The sequence below is a fragment of the Xenopus laevis genome, chromosome 1L (genome assembly GCF_017654675.1).
Source record: "Xenopus laevis strain J_2021 chromosome 1L, Xenopus_laevis_v10.1, whole genome shotgun sequence".
Taxonomy (NCBI): domain Eukaryota; kingdom Metazoa; phylum Chordata; class Amphibia; order Anura; family Pipidae; genus Xenopus; species Xenopus laevis.
The window spans coordinates 158,547,917-158,563,747 of NC_054371.1; the positions used below are offsets into that span (position 1 = coordinate 158,547,917).

General features: G+C 37.3%; 1 protein-coding gene across 3 annotated transcripts in view; it reads left to right on the plus strand.

Moving 5' to 3' along the window:
* The window catches only part of coro1c.L (coronin 1C L homeolog), a 41,098-nt gene extending 27,215 nt beyond the window's left edge, over positions 1–13,883 (plus strand). For 2 of the 3 annotated variants that reach the window (XM_041575660.1, XM_018243024.2), the window contains exons 3-11: positions 865–987; positions 1,208–1,337; positions 1,802–1,983; positions 4,077–4,196; positions 6,538–6,642; positions 9,259–9,404; positions 10,385–10,442; positions 11,705–11,950; positions 12,936–13,883. In XM_041575660.1, coding sequence (XP_041431594.1) covers positions 865–987; positions 1,208–1,337; positions 1,802–1,983; positions 4,077–4,196; positions 6,538–6,642; positions 9,259–9,404; positions 10,385–10,442; positions 11,705–11,950; positions 12,936–13,073 — 1,248 coding nt within the window. In that variant the 3' untranslated portion in view covers positions 13,074–13,883. The remainder of the gene's footprint in view (positions 1–864; positions 988–1,207; positions 1,338–1,801; positions 1,984–4,076; positions 4,197–6,537; positions 6,643–9,258; positions 9,405–10,384; positions 10,443–11,704; positions 11,951–12,935) is intronic. The other variant, NM_001090303.1, reaches the window with a different exon arrangement.
* The last annotated feature ends 1,948 nt before the right edge of the window (positions 13,884–15,831 follow it).

The window sequence follows — 15,831 nt, forward strand, 5'->3', positions numbered from 1 at the left end:
GTCCCCCATACCTGTATTGGAAAGCAAACAGTCATTTTTTTCCTGATGTATGACCATTTCTATGTAGTAGGCAGTTCCATTGTCCCTAGCCTAAGGCTAATGGTACACAAAGTGAAGCCTTGGCTTCTTCCCACAAGACAAGCCAATGCACTCCCATCTGCTCCCTCGTGTCCCTGCACAGACCAGCATGGACTCTGCGTGTATGCAGGCACATGGATATCTGTGTAGAAAAGCAAAAGCCAATATCTGCTCCGTGTGTCTGCACACAGGCCAAAACTGGGACATGATGGAGCGCAACAGAGAGGAGCACCGTGGTGTGTCATTGTCCTAATAACTTTTTGTAAAAGCTGAGCTCAGGGATGCATTTTTTTGTTCATCTCTTGATATTTACTTTGTATAAAAACAAAGAGAAAAATGTTAGCTGACCCTAATTTTGCAATTGATGAACAGTGCACAAGGCCTTCATTCTGTGACCGAAAATAAGCTGCAGTTTAGTATGGAAAGTATATTGTGTCATTTGATCTCCCTCTAGTGGGTAAAATAAACTACAGTATTGATTTCTTTAATTGGGAATTGTTTAGGTGTACTATCCAAGAGACCTTTTTAATTACAGTGTGCTATCACAACTCTGGTGGCATCCCTTTTCATTTAAATTAATGTAAAACACCCTTTTGGTGCCAGATCTTGGCAGGGTGCTGCTTGGGAACACTAAAGCAATGTTATCCAATGATATGGGTTTTATGGGTGCAATCCTATATCTATTATGTCTGGTCCTGTACTAAGCAGACGTTGGCCCTAATATAAAGAATCGTGTGATTGCAGTTCAAGACCTCCCTCGTCACATTATCCTACTTTATTTTTCAGTCTGGAAGAATTGACAAATCCTACCCTACCGTGTGTGGCCACACAGGACCAGTGCTGGACATTGACTGGTGTCCACACAATGACAATGTTATTGCCAGTGGCTCAGAAGATTGCACAGTTATGGTAATTAATCTGCCATTTTTGATTCATATATGTATATATTTGTTTTCACTTTTTCTGTTTAAAAATAACACAGCCTTATGGATCCATGCAAAATAACAATTTTGGTGTAAATGTGATACTATAATACCCACTATTTTTTACATGACTAAATTTTGTATTTTTTTGGCCAGCTTCTAGATTGTAACCTTGTAAAAATGTTGTTGCTAATCTCATTATTCAGGTATGGCAGATCCCGGAGAATGGCTTGACTATCCCACTTACAGATGCTGTGGTTGTGCTGGAAGGACATTCCAAGCGAGTTGGCATTGTCACATGGCATCCAACTGCTCGTAATGTATTGCTTAGTGCAGGTAAGAAAATAGTGTGTATCCACAGTTGGCAGAGACATAGAAAAATACCCATTATGCTTTGATACAGGCACATCATCTAGTGTGTGGCAATTATTGGATATTCAAAAAAGAATCTATTTCAAAACTAGCGATTCACTGAATCGACTAATTTGGGATTTGACCGAACCCCTAATGAACCCCTTAATGAATGATTCCGCCATATGCTGAACCCTAATATGCATATGCTAATCCGCACTGTTAAAAATCTTCAATGTGATTTTAAGGATTCGGGTTAAACCAGGTGCTTGGTTTTGGCTAAATCCAATTCCTGCTGAAAAAGGCTCAATCCTGGATTCAGTGCATCCCTGTTAAAAAGTAATTCTGGCAATTTATATAGCTCTCATGCAATGTACAGGTAAAATCAGATTTCATCACTGCCTGGCTGAAGAAAGAAACAAGTTATAATATGCTCTTTTATTTTATAGGTTGCGATAATGTCGTCATCATTTGGAACGTGGGCACTGGAGAGGCCTTGATAAACTTGGAAGATATGCACAATGATATGATATACAGTGTTTGCTGGAACCGTAATGGGAGCCTCATTTGCACAGCCTCCAAAGACAAGAAGCTTCGTGTAATAGATCCACGAAAGATGGAAGTGGTATCGGTAGGTCTATAGGAGCCAACTGAAAAACCCAAGAATTTCTGAGAAACAATATGAATAAAACATTTATTGAACTATAGATTGTAAAGGGACAGCAGTGGCATAGCTCTGCCACATTTTCAGTCCAAGTCTCGCAAAAGAAATTCCCATGCTAGCAATGGACTCCTCGAGGGGAGGGTGGTGTTATTTACGTAGTAATTAGCTTGGTGTAATGTGGAATTTTATATGGAATATTAAAACATATTTATTATTGTGACTGGATCACACTTTCACACATCTGTGAGTTTCAGCCAACACCTTACTCAAGTTCAATGGAACCATTGTGATTGGATATGTGTGACTTTACTACCCTCAAGGGTTTAAAAACCGGTTAATACCCTACCAATTCATTTGAACTGAAGAAGCCACTGGGATTAGTGGTGTAACGTTTTCAAGAAAAACTCTAAATGTCCAGTTGCCTTTGACTTAATTCAACTAGATACTTTATATCGTGACCTGGATAAAGGAGAATCTTCGTAGACATATTTCTGAAATCCATATTCCTGAAGGAATCTATTTAAGTGATCGAGGGAATTGTGGGGCAGTGTCCTTATGTCATATTAGTAACACCTTTAACTATAATCTTCACTATAATCTTAATGATGGTATTCATAATATGACATGTTTGGCAACATTTAGTAGACCTTGTATTTATGGCTGTGGTTGGTTGCCAAAAATATACAGAGTCTTACTGGAAGATATTCGAGATAATACTGTAAGCCCCCTGTGATCAAAAAGAAATGCCCCTAATGTAGTGAATCTACATACAAGGGAAAATTGCCCACATAATGTCATATTATTATCCCTGCCCCACTGAAGCAAACAAGCGTCTAAGCACATTTACATAATGTTTGTGGAATGCAATAGAAAACCAACATACTTGGTGAAGACCCAAGCGTTGTAGGCAGCAAAACTAAGCGGTGAGCCACTTTTCCATGTTTGGTTTATTGTAGGGATGCACCGAATCCACTATTTTGTAATCGACCGAACTGAAACCGAACCCTAATTTGCATATGTAAATCAGTGAGGGCTTCCTTGTTTTGTGACAAAAAGTCACATGATTTTAAGGATTTGGATTTGGTTCAGCCAGGCACAGGGATTCAGCCGGATCCGAATCCTGCTGAAAATGGCTGAATACCGAACCAAATCTTGGATTCGGTGCATCCGTAGTTTATTCCACCACTTGCTTCCTATACTTTCTATGATCTATATTTCAAAATTGACATATAGTTAAAAAACATGCTGAGTTATTTTGACAGACCTACCTGCACATTACTAGTGAACAACCCGTTTAAGAGCTATTTAGTCATAATCTTTTAAGCCAGACTCCCCCCCCCCCCCGTTTCTTTTTTCTTTTTATATTTCTTCTAAAACTGAAGTTTACATTTTTATGTTCAAATGCAGGCAGAGACTCTATCGAGGGTCACAATTTGAATTCATGTGAGGTTTTTTTAAAACTCCCATAAGTTCAGAATTCGATCAACAGAAATTTATTGATACAATCGAATTTTCTCAACTCGGACGAATTGAAAACTTGAATCGAATTTGATTTGAATTAGAAACTTGATTCGAGTTTTTTCTCCAAAAAAATCTTGAATGTCAGGAAGGCTGTAGACATCACCAAATTGATCTCTGGAACTCTCCCATTGACTTATACAACAATTAGTCAGGTTTCAGGTGGTGAATAGTCAAATTTGAGTTCTTAAAGGACCAGAGTATGATAAATATTGAAATTCGAATTAAAACTCGAATCGAGTTTGGATAATTCACACCTTGAATTTGAGAGTTTTGACCAAAAAAAAATTTGACCCTTAATAAATCTGCCCCTGACTGTTACAATTTGCTACATTAGTTGATACTGCTACTTTGTTGTGATTTTTGTAATGAACTAATTTTGTAGGAGAGTGCCAGCAATCAAGGGTTAGAAGTAAAGCTTTTTATACAGAGCTTATTTGTCTTAATTACACCCTCACTGCATGTGTTGAAGGTTCTCATCCTCGTCATTTCTGTGATTATGGGATAGTTGTCATCTCAGTCAGTTTACCTTTTTGTTTCAGGAGAAAGATAAAGCTCATGAAGGTGCCAGGCCAATGAGAGCAATCTTTTTATCTGATGGAAACGTCTTTACTACAGGGTTCAGTCGGATGAGTGAACGTCAGCTAGCACTGTGGAATCCAGTACGTATTCATCTTATTTCTCTGTGGCTGATGCTTTTTCTTAACCTCAGGCAGGAACCCCTTTGCAGCTGTTTTCTTTTATGGTATTTCTGTTGCCTTGACCATGGGGTAAAGTAATATGCAAACTTGTCTCTTTCCGCACAGTATGATCATATTCAGAAGCTGTTTGATGGATGTTTGTTTTGACTTTCTAAATTCATCCCCAGATGCCTTACCGATCGAAAGATATATATGTGATGTTGACTTGTAGTAAAAAATATTGGTAGCTGTTTTACTTAAAGTATTCCACGTTAACTTTAATGGGCCGGCATATGTATTCCCATCTGTTATATATCCGCTCCATATCAAAGCTTCTGTCAAATAGCTGTTTTGGTAGGTTAAAAAGTTCACAGAATGCACGTGAGACTAATCATTTTTTAAAGCAGTGCTTGGCTAACATTCTCTGTGTAGCAGCATAATGTGCTCTTAGTGATTCTCTTCCTGCATTTCTGGAAGGCTAATGTGAAGCCTGATTCCTAGCAAAAAAAAAGTCAGTTACAACTAAATCCGTTTCTTCACACCTGTCCTAGAACATTTTTAAAGGCTACATAGGGAGCGGACAAGCATTATTTGGGCCTATTATTAATCTATAATGTTTTTAGGTGCTTTGGAATTTTTTGAACTCACTGGCGCTCATTTATCAACACTGGGCAAATTTGCCCATGGGCAGTTACCTATAGCAACCAATCAGTGATTAGTTTTTTAAAGCCAGCTGCAAGTAGAACAATGACTGCAGCAATTTGATTAGTTGACATGGGTTACTCCCCATGGGCAAATTTGCCCAGTGTTGATAAATGACCCCCAGTGTGTACTGCCCATAAATCCCACACTAAGGCATTTTCAGCTGGCAAGTTCATGTCCAATTTTATCTACATTTGGGGGCAGATTTATCAAAATGTGAGTTTAGAGCTTAATAAATAAAAACTAACCCCCTTTCTATTCATTCCAATGGAATTTTTAGAACCATATTCATCAAATGGTGAGTTATAACTTGCTCCCATTGATAAATACAAATCAAAAAATCCCATAGGAATGAATAGAACATGGGTGAGTTTTTATTTATTAAGCTTTACTCTCACATTTTGCTAAAACTGCCCCTAACTGTTTATATGTTTGTTTCCGCTGGTAGCCCCTGTAGTGAAACGCACAGAAAAACCACTGCAGTTGAATGCAGTTACAGTGAAAGAGCCTTTAATAGAAAACACAGTCCAATATTAGAAATCTTAACAGAGTAGCAAAATAATATGCTTTTACAATATACTATACACTATACTTTTTCGAAATGAGCTGTATAAAAGTGAAAGTCCTGTTAATGCTTGTTGATATCGGGGTTTAATTGCCTTGGTTATTCCGGAAGATCTGCCTGTATGACCTTGCACCTGACCTCACAGATATTTGGCCTATTTGATTGCCTGTACTAGTAGAGTTTCTGATTTGACAGTTTTCCATTCAGTAGATAATGAAATATAAATTAAATAAATTCACTGTGATTTGAGTCTTTAGGTATAGTGCCTAAAGGTCTTTCCAAATAAAGAAGCAGTTTGCACTGGAGTCGAACCCTTCACTTAAATCGGTCAAGTAACCACAGATTAATTCCTTCTCCTATTTGTTTAAAGTCATAACTGACACCATAAATTATGCTTTATTGCTTTATCTTTGTATCCTCTTTCATTTAAGCCTAAAACCAAATGACTCACTTTTTTTTTTCCTCTTTGGCAGCTGCCATGCCTGGGCTGCAGTAGTCTGAACACACCGCCCTTGATTTTAGTTTGGAAATTTTAACCAATCGCCATCTCATGTTGCATATGATATTGGAATTCTGTCTAATTAATTAAACTTTTCAATGCCAAGTGCTATACTAAACAGCTGTGGACAGTGAAGATTCAAGAATAAGACATTTGTGTTCCCTGCTGAGTATATTTGCTCTGATACCCTTAAACACCAGCTGGATGGTTAGGAGTTCAAAGGTTAAGTCCACACTGGGCGTTTTCGGAAGATTTGGTCGCCAGGCTTCGGGCGACTTCGGAAAACACATGTGATTAGTGGCGGCGTTTTTTTTTTTTTTCATTTTAGCCGGCGCACATTCGGGGAAGGTCGCTGCAAAAACAAGGCAATTAGTCGCCTGGCGACCAAATCTCCCCAAAACGCCCAGTGTGGCCTGACCCTAAGTAAGGTGACTAGAAACTTGCCATATCAGTCCTATAAGGAAGGAGAATGCGCTAAAGCAGACGTACGTAATTTGTAGCAAAGCAAGACAAATGGATTTTATTTGATTCTAATCTAATCACATTTGCATTTGTAGAAAAATCTGGAAGAGCCAATTGCACTGCATGAAATGGACACTAGCAATGGAGTTTTGCTGCCATTTTATGATCCAGACACTAATATCATTTTCTTGTGTGGAAAGGTAAGATAATCAATACTTTTTGTTTCTATGATCAGTATTGTTTCCTTCAGGATTGAAAACCAGGCTGCACATGCAGATATTTTACTATACACTGTAAATGTACTTTTCAAATGAAGTTTGAGTTGTAACACCCTGTAAGAGGATACAATTATTTACATTTTCAATTATTATTTTGCTACATTACATTACACAAGGTATTTTGACTGATGTGCTCGGGATGAAAATTATAGCGGAGAAAATATCCCTATAGCATGTCGCCACTTTCCATAGAGAGGTTTTTTGGTTTTTTTTGCATTTTTAAAATATTTTATTCTGCACCCCTTAAAGGCTGACTTTAAACTGCTATGCAATAGAAGTCAGCTATGGTCAAGAGATTTTTTTAATTTGTTCCTAAAGCAAACATGCAGATAACAGGCAAACGGTGATATAGAGACAATTGGGTGTTGCACCTCTGATTTCAAAACCCAATGTGCCATCACCCATGGTCATGTTGACTTGGCCATATTTTGGATCTCCACATTATTTGCCCATGTGGCTGTACTGTAGAGATTTACTCTTGGCTTAAGATTCAGTAATATGGCATTCACCAAAAAAAAATGAGCAGTATAATATTACCAAATCAATCAATACAACAGAGGCCCAAACTGTGATCAATAGTGCCATATGGTGGATATAAGCTAATGTCCATTGTGACTCCTTTTTTAGATATTCTGCATCCTTGGGCTTGTCTGGCATCTTGTTCCCTGAACTTTGACCATTTGAAATATGAGAGCTAGGTTACAGTAGCTTCTATTAGCAATAAATTGAATAGCAGTTGAAATTAGACACTGACTGAACTGGCATTTTTTTTTCTTCCCCAAAACCAAAAAAGCAAAACAAATAGGCAAATGCAAAAGGTGTGGTTATATCTGAATAATCTCATTTCTCTAAAGGATAAAGGTAAAATAAAAACCTTTAAAGGAAAAGGAAAGTAATTTTTAACTTGGGAGTGCCAAAAGTTAGGCACCAAGAGGTAATATTTACTTACCTGAAACCCAGGGCCGGTGCTCCTATCAGCAGAAAACTACAAAAAGGTTAGAAGGCGCACGATACGGGGGGCTGATCCAACAGGAGGCTGCCCAACAAAGTCTCCATTATGTGAACACTCAAAAAATAAAATAACTATAAGTAAAAGTTTTATTTGCCAAAAGGAAAGGTTACAAAATCAATAATTTGCCCTACGCGTTTCGACTGTGAGACGGTCTTCATTAGGGGCACAAAAAGTGAAAATTAAACAAGTAAAAAGGCAGAAAACTGCAGAATGAGTATCTTCTTAGCCTCTTCATTCTTTAAATTTCCCAGGGCAGACACATGTGCAGTAGAATGAAATAGCCAACTTTTTCATTAAATTTCTGCATTTCACTCTACTGTGCATGGGAAGCCACTAGTAGGAGCAGGAAGATGATTGCTCCATGGTGCTCACTGGAATAACCCCGGGCTGGTGCAGTTTTCTCCTGATAGGAGCACCGGCCGGGGTTGTCGGGTTAGAAAATACAATCAATTGGGGGTGCCTAACTTTTGGCACGCAAGCAAAAATACTTTTTCTTTACAGGAGGTTTAAGGTTAGGGACCATCAGTTTTCATAACCATATTTACTGCTTGTATTTTTCCTGTCCTTGCTTTGAGATACCTTAACTTTAAAGATCATCTTAGTTTGGATTCTGTAACTCCATGTTAAAAATAGCCTGAAATAGTGCAAGCAATTAGGACAGGGAGATGTTCCCCATACAGTTATGTTCCAGTAGTGAAGCAAAATAGAGTAACTGTACTCGTCATGCAGTTTAACTTGACATGCTACATATATAGTTGCTGAATACTGAAGTGGGCAAAAGGCTGTGAACTAAACAGTGTTTTACGTAGTGAGCCAATGTGCACCAGTAAGCAATGCATTGTGGAGATTCCCTGGTCTTTATTCCATGTTTGCAAGCATCATGACATTACATTGCCCTGCATCCCTTCCTCAGGCACAGAAAGGGGAGTGCCCTGAAACTGATGCTTTCACGCATGGAATAAAGATATAGGAATTATTCCAGTTCACTTCCCACTCGTCTGCATTATTTTTATCATGTTTTTATAAAGCACCAACATATTCCACAACATTGTGCAATAAATGGGTATATAAATTGATAATACAGATTTACATACAATGCAGCCAATAACTAATATAAGAGGCAAAGAGAACATTGCCCAAAAGGGCTTACAATCTAAAATCAACTAGATAGTTTGTAGTTGAGTAATCTGCTGGGCTTTGAAGCAATAAGCAGCTTTCACATGGGGCAACTATTTGTTTATTGGTGGGTGAAGCACTACAGGGCTGCTTTGTTAGTAGCTGGATTACTCCACTTTGCTGACTTCTCATAAAGGAAGAACATACTTGTATTCCCAGACAGTAGTTCTGCTAACAGATCCACTCCACGTAGATGACCGTGTTTTGGCAGGCTTGAATAATACAAATAAATGAATAGGTATAAGGAAGTAGTGGATTCAAATTATTTATTTCATGTTTATTGCATCAAGAGAGCAAAATGTTAATGACATAATAATTTTTGAGTGGATACCACCCTTTCTTCCCTACAGGGTGATAGCAGTATTCGGTATTTTGAAATCACAGACGAGTCCCCATACGTCCACTACCTCAGCACATTCAGCAGTAAGGAACCACAGCGAGGGATGGGCTATATGCCAAAGAGAGGCTTGGATGTCAACAAGTGTGAAATTGCCAGGTATTGTTTTGTAGCCAAGATTTAGCCAATCACATCTTTGACTTTTTACCCCACTGATGGGAACTACAGCTGACATTAGTTTCCAGTTAAATTGTATCTTGTAGTGATACTTCATGAGAATGTTTTAAAAACAAAGTTGGTTGGCATTCAGTCTGACTTGTTTGCGTATGGTATTTTTAAGCTAAAAAACATATTTGATATCTAAACTTTGTTAGTTTTCATTACTAGCAAAACACTTCTCTACCTGATACTACTAGACTTGAGTTAAATAGGTCACAGTTGTTAGAGGTTATTAATGGTTAAATAGTAAAAATAAACCACACTACACAAGAACATAACAAGTACATTTCATCCATCAGCCATCTCTGTAGAGCCAGGTATAAATACACCTACTTGGACAGTTGTCTAAGCAGCATAGCTTCCATTATGGTTAGCACTGAAAGAACATAGAACAGTACCTTGGAACATTTACTGGCTTTGACTGTCTCAATATTCCGTTGGGCCCTCGTTGTTAGTTTTTTTTTTTTTTACTGCATCTTATGATTGCCATGTGTTCATGGTCCTTCACATCAAGAGGAAGCATACTCCAGTGTGAAGACGTCACCACACAATCACACACACAAGGGTTAAGAGATGATACTGGGAGGTGGTAGCTGGCAGATAATGGATATTTAGTCAATGCACGCCACAAAATACATGTAATCTGTTTTTATAGTTATGTGAGTATAGTCGGTAATAAAGGAATAGTGGGACAACTGCCAAATTTTGATGCATATTATTTGTGTTTAATTATCATGTTGTGTTTATAACAACAAAGTTTCAGAACCACACTATTTTATATTACATTTAAAATTAGTTTGGATTAAGAATGCTTCCATAAAGGTAATGGATTTGAATTCATTATGCTTGTTGCTTTATTTTGGCATCTGAATAATCTTCTGTATACAGCTTTCATTTTTATCTTTATATCTTCCTAAAAGGTTCTACAAACTACATGAGAGGAAGTGTGAACCAATCATCATGACTGTTCCCAGGAAGGTAATAAAATCAAGTGATTTATATTAACAAGTGAGAGGCCAAAATAAGGAACTCTAATTACAGCAATTAAGCCTGTACAGTATATGATTAATGTACCTGGGTGCATTGTGATTCAAGACACCCGATTTTAATATCTACAGCATGACCATTTCAGAACCACTGATGCAGATTTATATTTAGACTTTATTTAATTCATTCTCCTGGTGTCCAACTGTTTTAGTAATCTACCATTCCCACATAGTCTAAACATTTATCTATTTTTATGTGGCTGAATATTAATGTTGCAGTGTTTTCTACAAGCAATCTTTGGCCTACTTCTATTATAGAAATTGTCAGAATTACTTCTCTAATTGTAACATTTTGCTTAAGGGAAGTGGAAATTGATACTGCACCAGAACACAACTAAATTGAGCTTCCTGTTTTACAAGAGTAGGAACTGTTAAAGATTATGTTTTTCCATTTTATATAAGGGAACATTTTGTAAAAACATAACTAAGAACAGGCTTCCTTGTCTGGAAATCTAAAAATACGTCCTAAAGAGAATACTACAAATGTATGTAAAGACTGGATTGTGTGTTTTTAAGCAAATTGTTGCATAAAAGATTGAGTAGCGTCCAAGCAAAAATCTGAATTTTGTCTGATTTGGCTTCCAAAGTGACGGGCCGCAATTGATCATTTTTCCCATGGTCCAACAATAGCATTGCAGTAGAAGCCATTGGGAGAGGACACACCATGTTCCCAAATAAAGTTGGTGTTAAGTAAACTCAAGTACCTGTCTGTGGACAATCAAGTACCTGTCTGTGGACAAACATAAAAAGTAGAAGCTTTGAATTTAATTTCATTACAAGTACATTTTGTAAAAATCCTGTTTGGTTTTTAAAAGGTTTTCAAAACACTTCAACTATTTATATTTGTCGTTACATGATATAGGGTGTTATACAGACCCGCATAATCATTCCTGTGTGGACCCTCTGTATTTTACCTTGACTAATTTTTACCTGCCCTTTTTCACCATCATTTTTTCACAAATGTATAGCTTGTTTGTTTGTTTTTTGTTTTCTTTAATGAAGGAATCTGTCCTGTAATTGCAGACTTTTTGGGTTTTATGTAGATCACCTCTGGACAGGGCAAAATAAGATTGCAATTTTCTGAACCTTCAGCATAAACTTAGCATATCATCCTTCTCTGGCAATTGTTCCTCCATTGTTAATTATGAATTAAATTAGTTTTGCTTTTTCAGTTGTGATCTACTTGTCTTTCAGTCTGATCTATTCCAAGATGATCTATACCCTGACACTGCTGGACCCGATGCTCCAGTAGAGGCAGAGGACTGGTTTGATGGGAAAAATGCAGACCCCATCTTGATCTCCTTAAAGCAGGGGTATGTGCCAACCAAAGGCAGAGACCTTAATGTGGTTAAGAAGAATGTCCTTGGCAGCAAGCCAGCAGCCCATAAAAAAGCCGAGCCAGCCAGCGCCCCCAAGAAGATGACCGAAACTTCCCAACCAGTAAGTAAACTCTTGAGAATAGAAAACCACTTAACTGTTTATTGTTGTTTTAATGCACCATGTAGCGGTTGTCTTGTGTTTGCCAACGTACCTTTCAGTTTGATCATAGAGTCTGGGATATAAAGAACCATTTATGTACTGAAGGTTCAGTATTTATTAATATCTGGGCAGATGAAAAGGACAGGAATTGGAAAAACCCTGAATATTACTAATGTGTTTTTTTTTAACGGCATTGCTTGCTTCTTTTGAGCATAGACATTGTTGAAGAAGAGGTTCCAAATGTAACTTGGTTGATTTCAGTTTAGTTCATCACAGATATAAATTAGATGTTTGCTTTCCTCCTAATGTGTTTTTTTTTTACTTTGATAACTGTGCCTACATCACATACTAAATAAGATCTGTTTTCCTCTGATTTAAAGGAGCTTCTTAAAGGGCTGGTTCACCTAGAATGGCCAATTCTAAGCAACCTTAGGATTGCTCTTGATTATTTGTTTTTTATTGTTTTTAAATTATATGCTTTCTTCTTCTGACTCTTTCCAGTTTTCAAATGGGGGTCACTGATCCCATCTAAAAGCAAATGCTCTGTAAGGCTAAAAATGTTTTGTTATTGCTACTTTTTATTACTCCTCTTTTTATTCAGGCCCTCTCCTATTCATTTTCCAGTCTCTTATTCAAATCATTGCATGGTTGCTAGGGTAATTTCGATCCTAGCAACCAGATTGCTGAAATTGCAAACTGGAAAGCTGCTTAATAATACAAACACAATAAAAAATGAAAACCAATTGCAGTATGTCTCAGATTATCACCCTCTACATCATATTAAAAGTTAATTTAAAGGTGAACAACTGCTTTAACTGTTCTATCTGTTATCAGTGTGCCAGCACAAGAATAAAGAATACATATAACTGTTTAAAAAGAGCACTGTAGTAGTAGTATCACAGATAAGGGAATTCTTTCTGTACTGAATCTCTTTTCTCTTATGTAGCCTAGTGATGGCAAGATGGATGACATCATGAAAGAGCTTCGATCAATGAAAGAGACCATTAGGTGCCAAGCGGATCGGATCGACAAGCTAGAAGAATTAGTTGCCAGTCTCACCATCAATGATGAGTCAGAAGAATGAGCAGTCCATACTTCTCACTGAGCTGGAGGATCCCACTGCCAGATCAGATTCCACCCATCACATTCCTCCAGGCCCAAATGATCAGCATTCCAAAAACAAAAAAACAAAAAAAAAACAGTCCACTCCCTTTATTTCATTGAGACTTTCCAAATACCCATCCAACCAGGTGCCTCTCTTAAAACCCTAATTGTGCCACTTCAAGTATTGCTTGAGAGTCCAACTACTGAGGTGTCGTAATCTACATTTCAGCTTGTATTTTCTTTCTTAAGCAAGACTCGTATTCCAAAAGAAAAAAATGTAACCAACGTTCCTCCCCCCGCCCTTACATTAAAAGCCAAGTTTTTTTTTTTTTATCCTTCGCTATAAAGTGTTACATGACAATATTTTCCTGATTCCAACGTCAGTACAATAATTTTTTTTTTTTTTTTAAATTATCATTTTGGTTCTGAAATAGATTTTCAGGGGAGGTGTTATAGAGGATGGACAAATGCCCACACTATTGTTTTCTTTTGCCAAAAAGACCTTTCTGTGAGGTTGTTATATTGGGACCATTATATTTTTTATTTTTAATGTAAAGCAGAAAGCACTGTGTTACACTGTCTGGAGTGCAAGAATAGTAATTACCCATAACAGCTTCATGAGTTTTATATAAATCTTTTTGCTATTATTGTGTAGAAGAGTTTCTTTTGGACTCCGTGTCTGGGTGGGGGTGTTGAGAGACCATTTTTTAAAACATGTATTAAAACAGAATGCTATTAAAAATCCCTGTATGCCTCACTTTCTAAGAACAGGGGAGGCATGTATATTTCAGCTTGGTGTTCCACGGTTTTCCTTGATTTTAATTAAGGAATCATGAATCACAATATTGAAGCTTTTAAATGATTGCTAACCCAGCAGATATCCCACATCACTTTCTGACTTTAGGTTGTTGTCCTCCTTAAAACAGATCTTTTAAATCAAAACAAGCACACAATTTAGATAATAATTCAGCTGTAGCGTCATTGCAAAATGTCAATCTGATAACTTTTAACAAACAACCTTGCTGAGTGTTTTGTTTTTTTTTTTTTTTGTTGTACATTCCTGTTATATTTCAGGTCTTTAAATCATAAAAGCCGTAGTACCAGCTGATGCTCTTGTAGCTTTCATTCATTTTAATGAATGGATCTCCAGCTGCTCTGTTGGTAGATTCTCCATTCACCAAAAAAACTGAAATGTGCCCACATTTTTAGTACAGTAGGTCCAATGTAGACAAATCCAAATAGGCTACAGCTATATGTGTAGTCAGACATTCACAGCCTGATAAGAGGTTTATGGTAACATGTTTGTTAGACTTCAGTCTGAAATATAAAAGCTGGTAAAGCTGGTATGGCAGGCAAGTAATCATATCCTGTCACTTCCTGCAAGTCCACTTGTCTTACTAGAATCACTATAGGGAACCATATAATGGCATGAATAAATAGATGTCAGTAAAATGTAAATGGGCATCATGTAAAAATGTTTGTTATTATAGAACTACATTTCAAAAAGAAGGTAGCAAAATTATGAAAACCAAGTTTTTTGTATGTTTAATTGCCATTACCACAGTATATTCCTATGTTCAAGCTTATCGGGCGTGATTTTAGGGAACCTATTATGGGATGGGGGTTTATTCTGCGCATGAAAACTTTATGCAGTAAAAAAAAACTTATTGTAAGACTTTATTGCTTCCCTTATCGTTGCGTCAAGATTATACTGCATAGACCTAGGCAGAACGGGTCACAGAGTTAAGGATACATAGTTATATTAAAAAAAGGCCATTATTTTGGTTGAAATAGAACCAGGAACATGGGCTAATCCCAGAAGTTTACGATTGCTTAGAATATAAATTTTGATACTTGCTATGCAACGATACATCCATTACTTGAGTATCCTTTCAAAGACTGATGTTCAATATGACTGTTCACAGAAGTTGACCATTTTTTAAGCAGTATGTATATTTCATTGATTTATAGACACACTGCTGATATTTGGACATTTGTGAGGAGATTCCAAATTCTTATTCTGGGAAATAAATAAATGCAAGTATACTAATTGAGACAGAATGTAATAGTAGGAGAGAAGCGGTATAAGAGACTCACAGCAGTAAAGAAAGGGTTAGGATGAACAGAGCAAAACTTGAGTTGGGAATAGAATAGCAGCAATGAAAAGGGAAAATAAAAAAGTTTGGTAAAAAATGTACAGGTGGAGTGTTTTAAAGTAAATAGAACTGAAAATGGTACCCAAGCAGATGACAACGGATATAATTTAGGGGTACAGGAAAAGGAGGAGCTGCTGAGCATCCAATATCATTTTCCCTTTGTGCCTGTTTACAGTGGAACAGAAATTGAGTTTGCTGGTTGGAAACCTTATACCATGTGATATTCACCAGCACTTGAAATAACTCATTTTAACCTGTTGTTGTGCTCTTTCTACTGTTTTGCTCAGGTGTGGGGCTTTCTGGATGGGTGGGAGCAGGGTACTTGGAGGAAAGACAACCGAAGAAGAACAAAGAGCTACGGAGATGATCTAATGCAGAAGCAATGGGGGAAATTGCAAGGAGGAGAGAGGGACAAAAAGGAAAACGTTAAGAAGGGGAATGGCGTAAAACAACAATCCATTTTGGCGAGGACCATATCAGCACTTTGATGTGGTCTTTGTCGGATGCTTCCGTAGGCCTGCTCTATCTGATAGTAGGATCAGCACATGGGTAGCCAAATCCAGTAGAGATGTTTTTTATTGA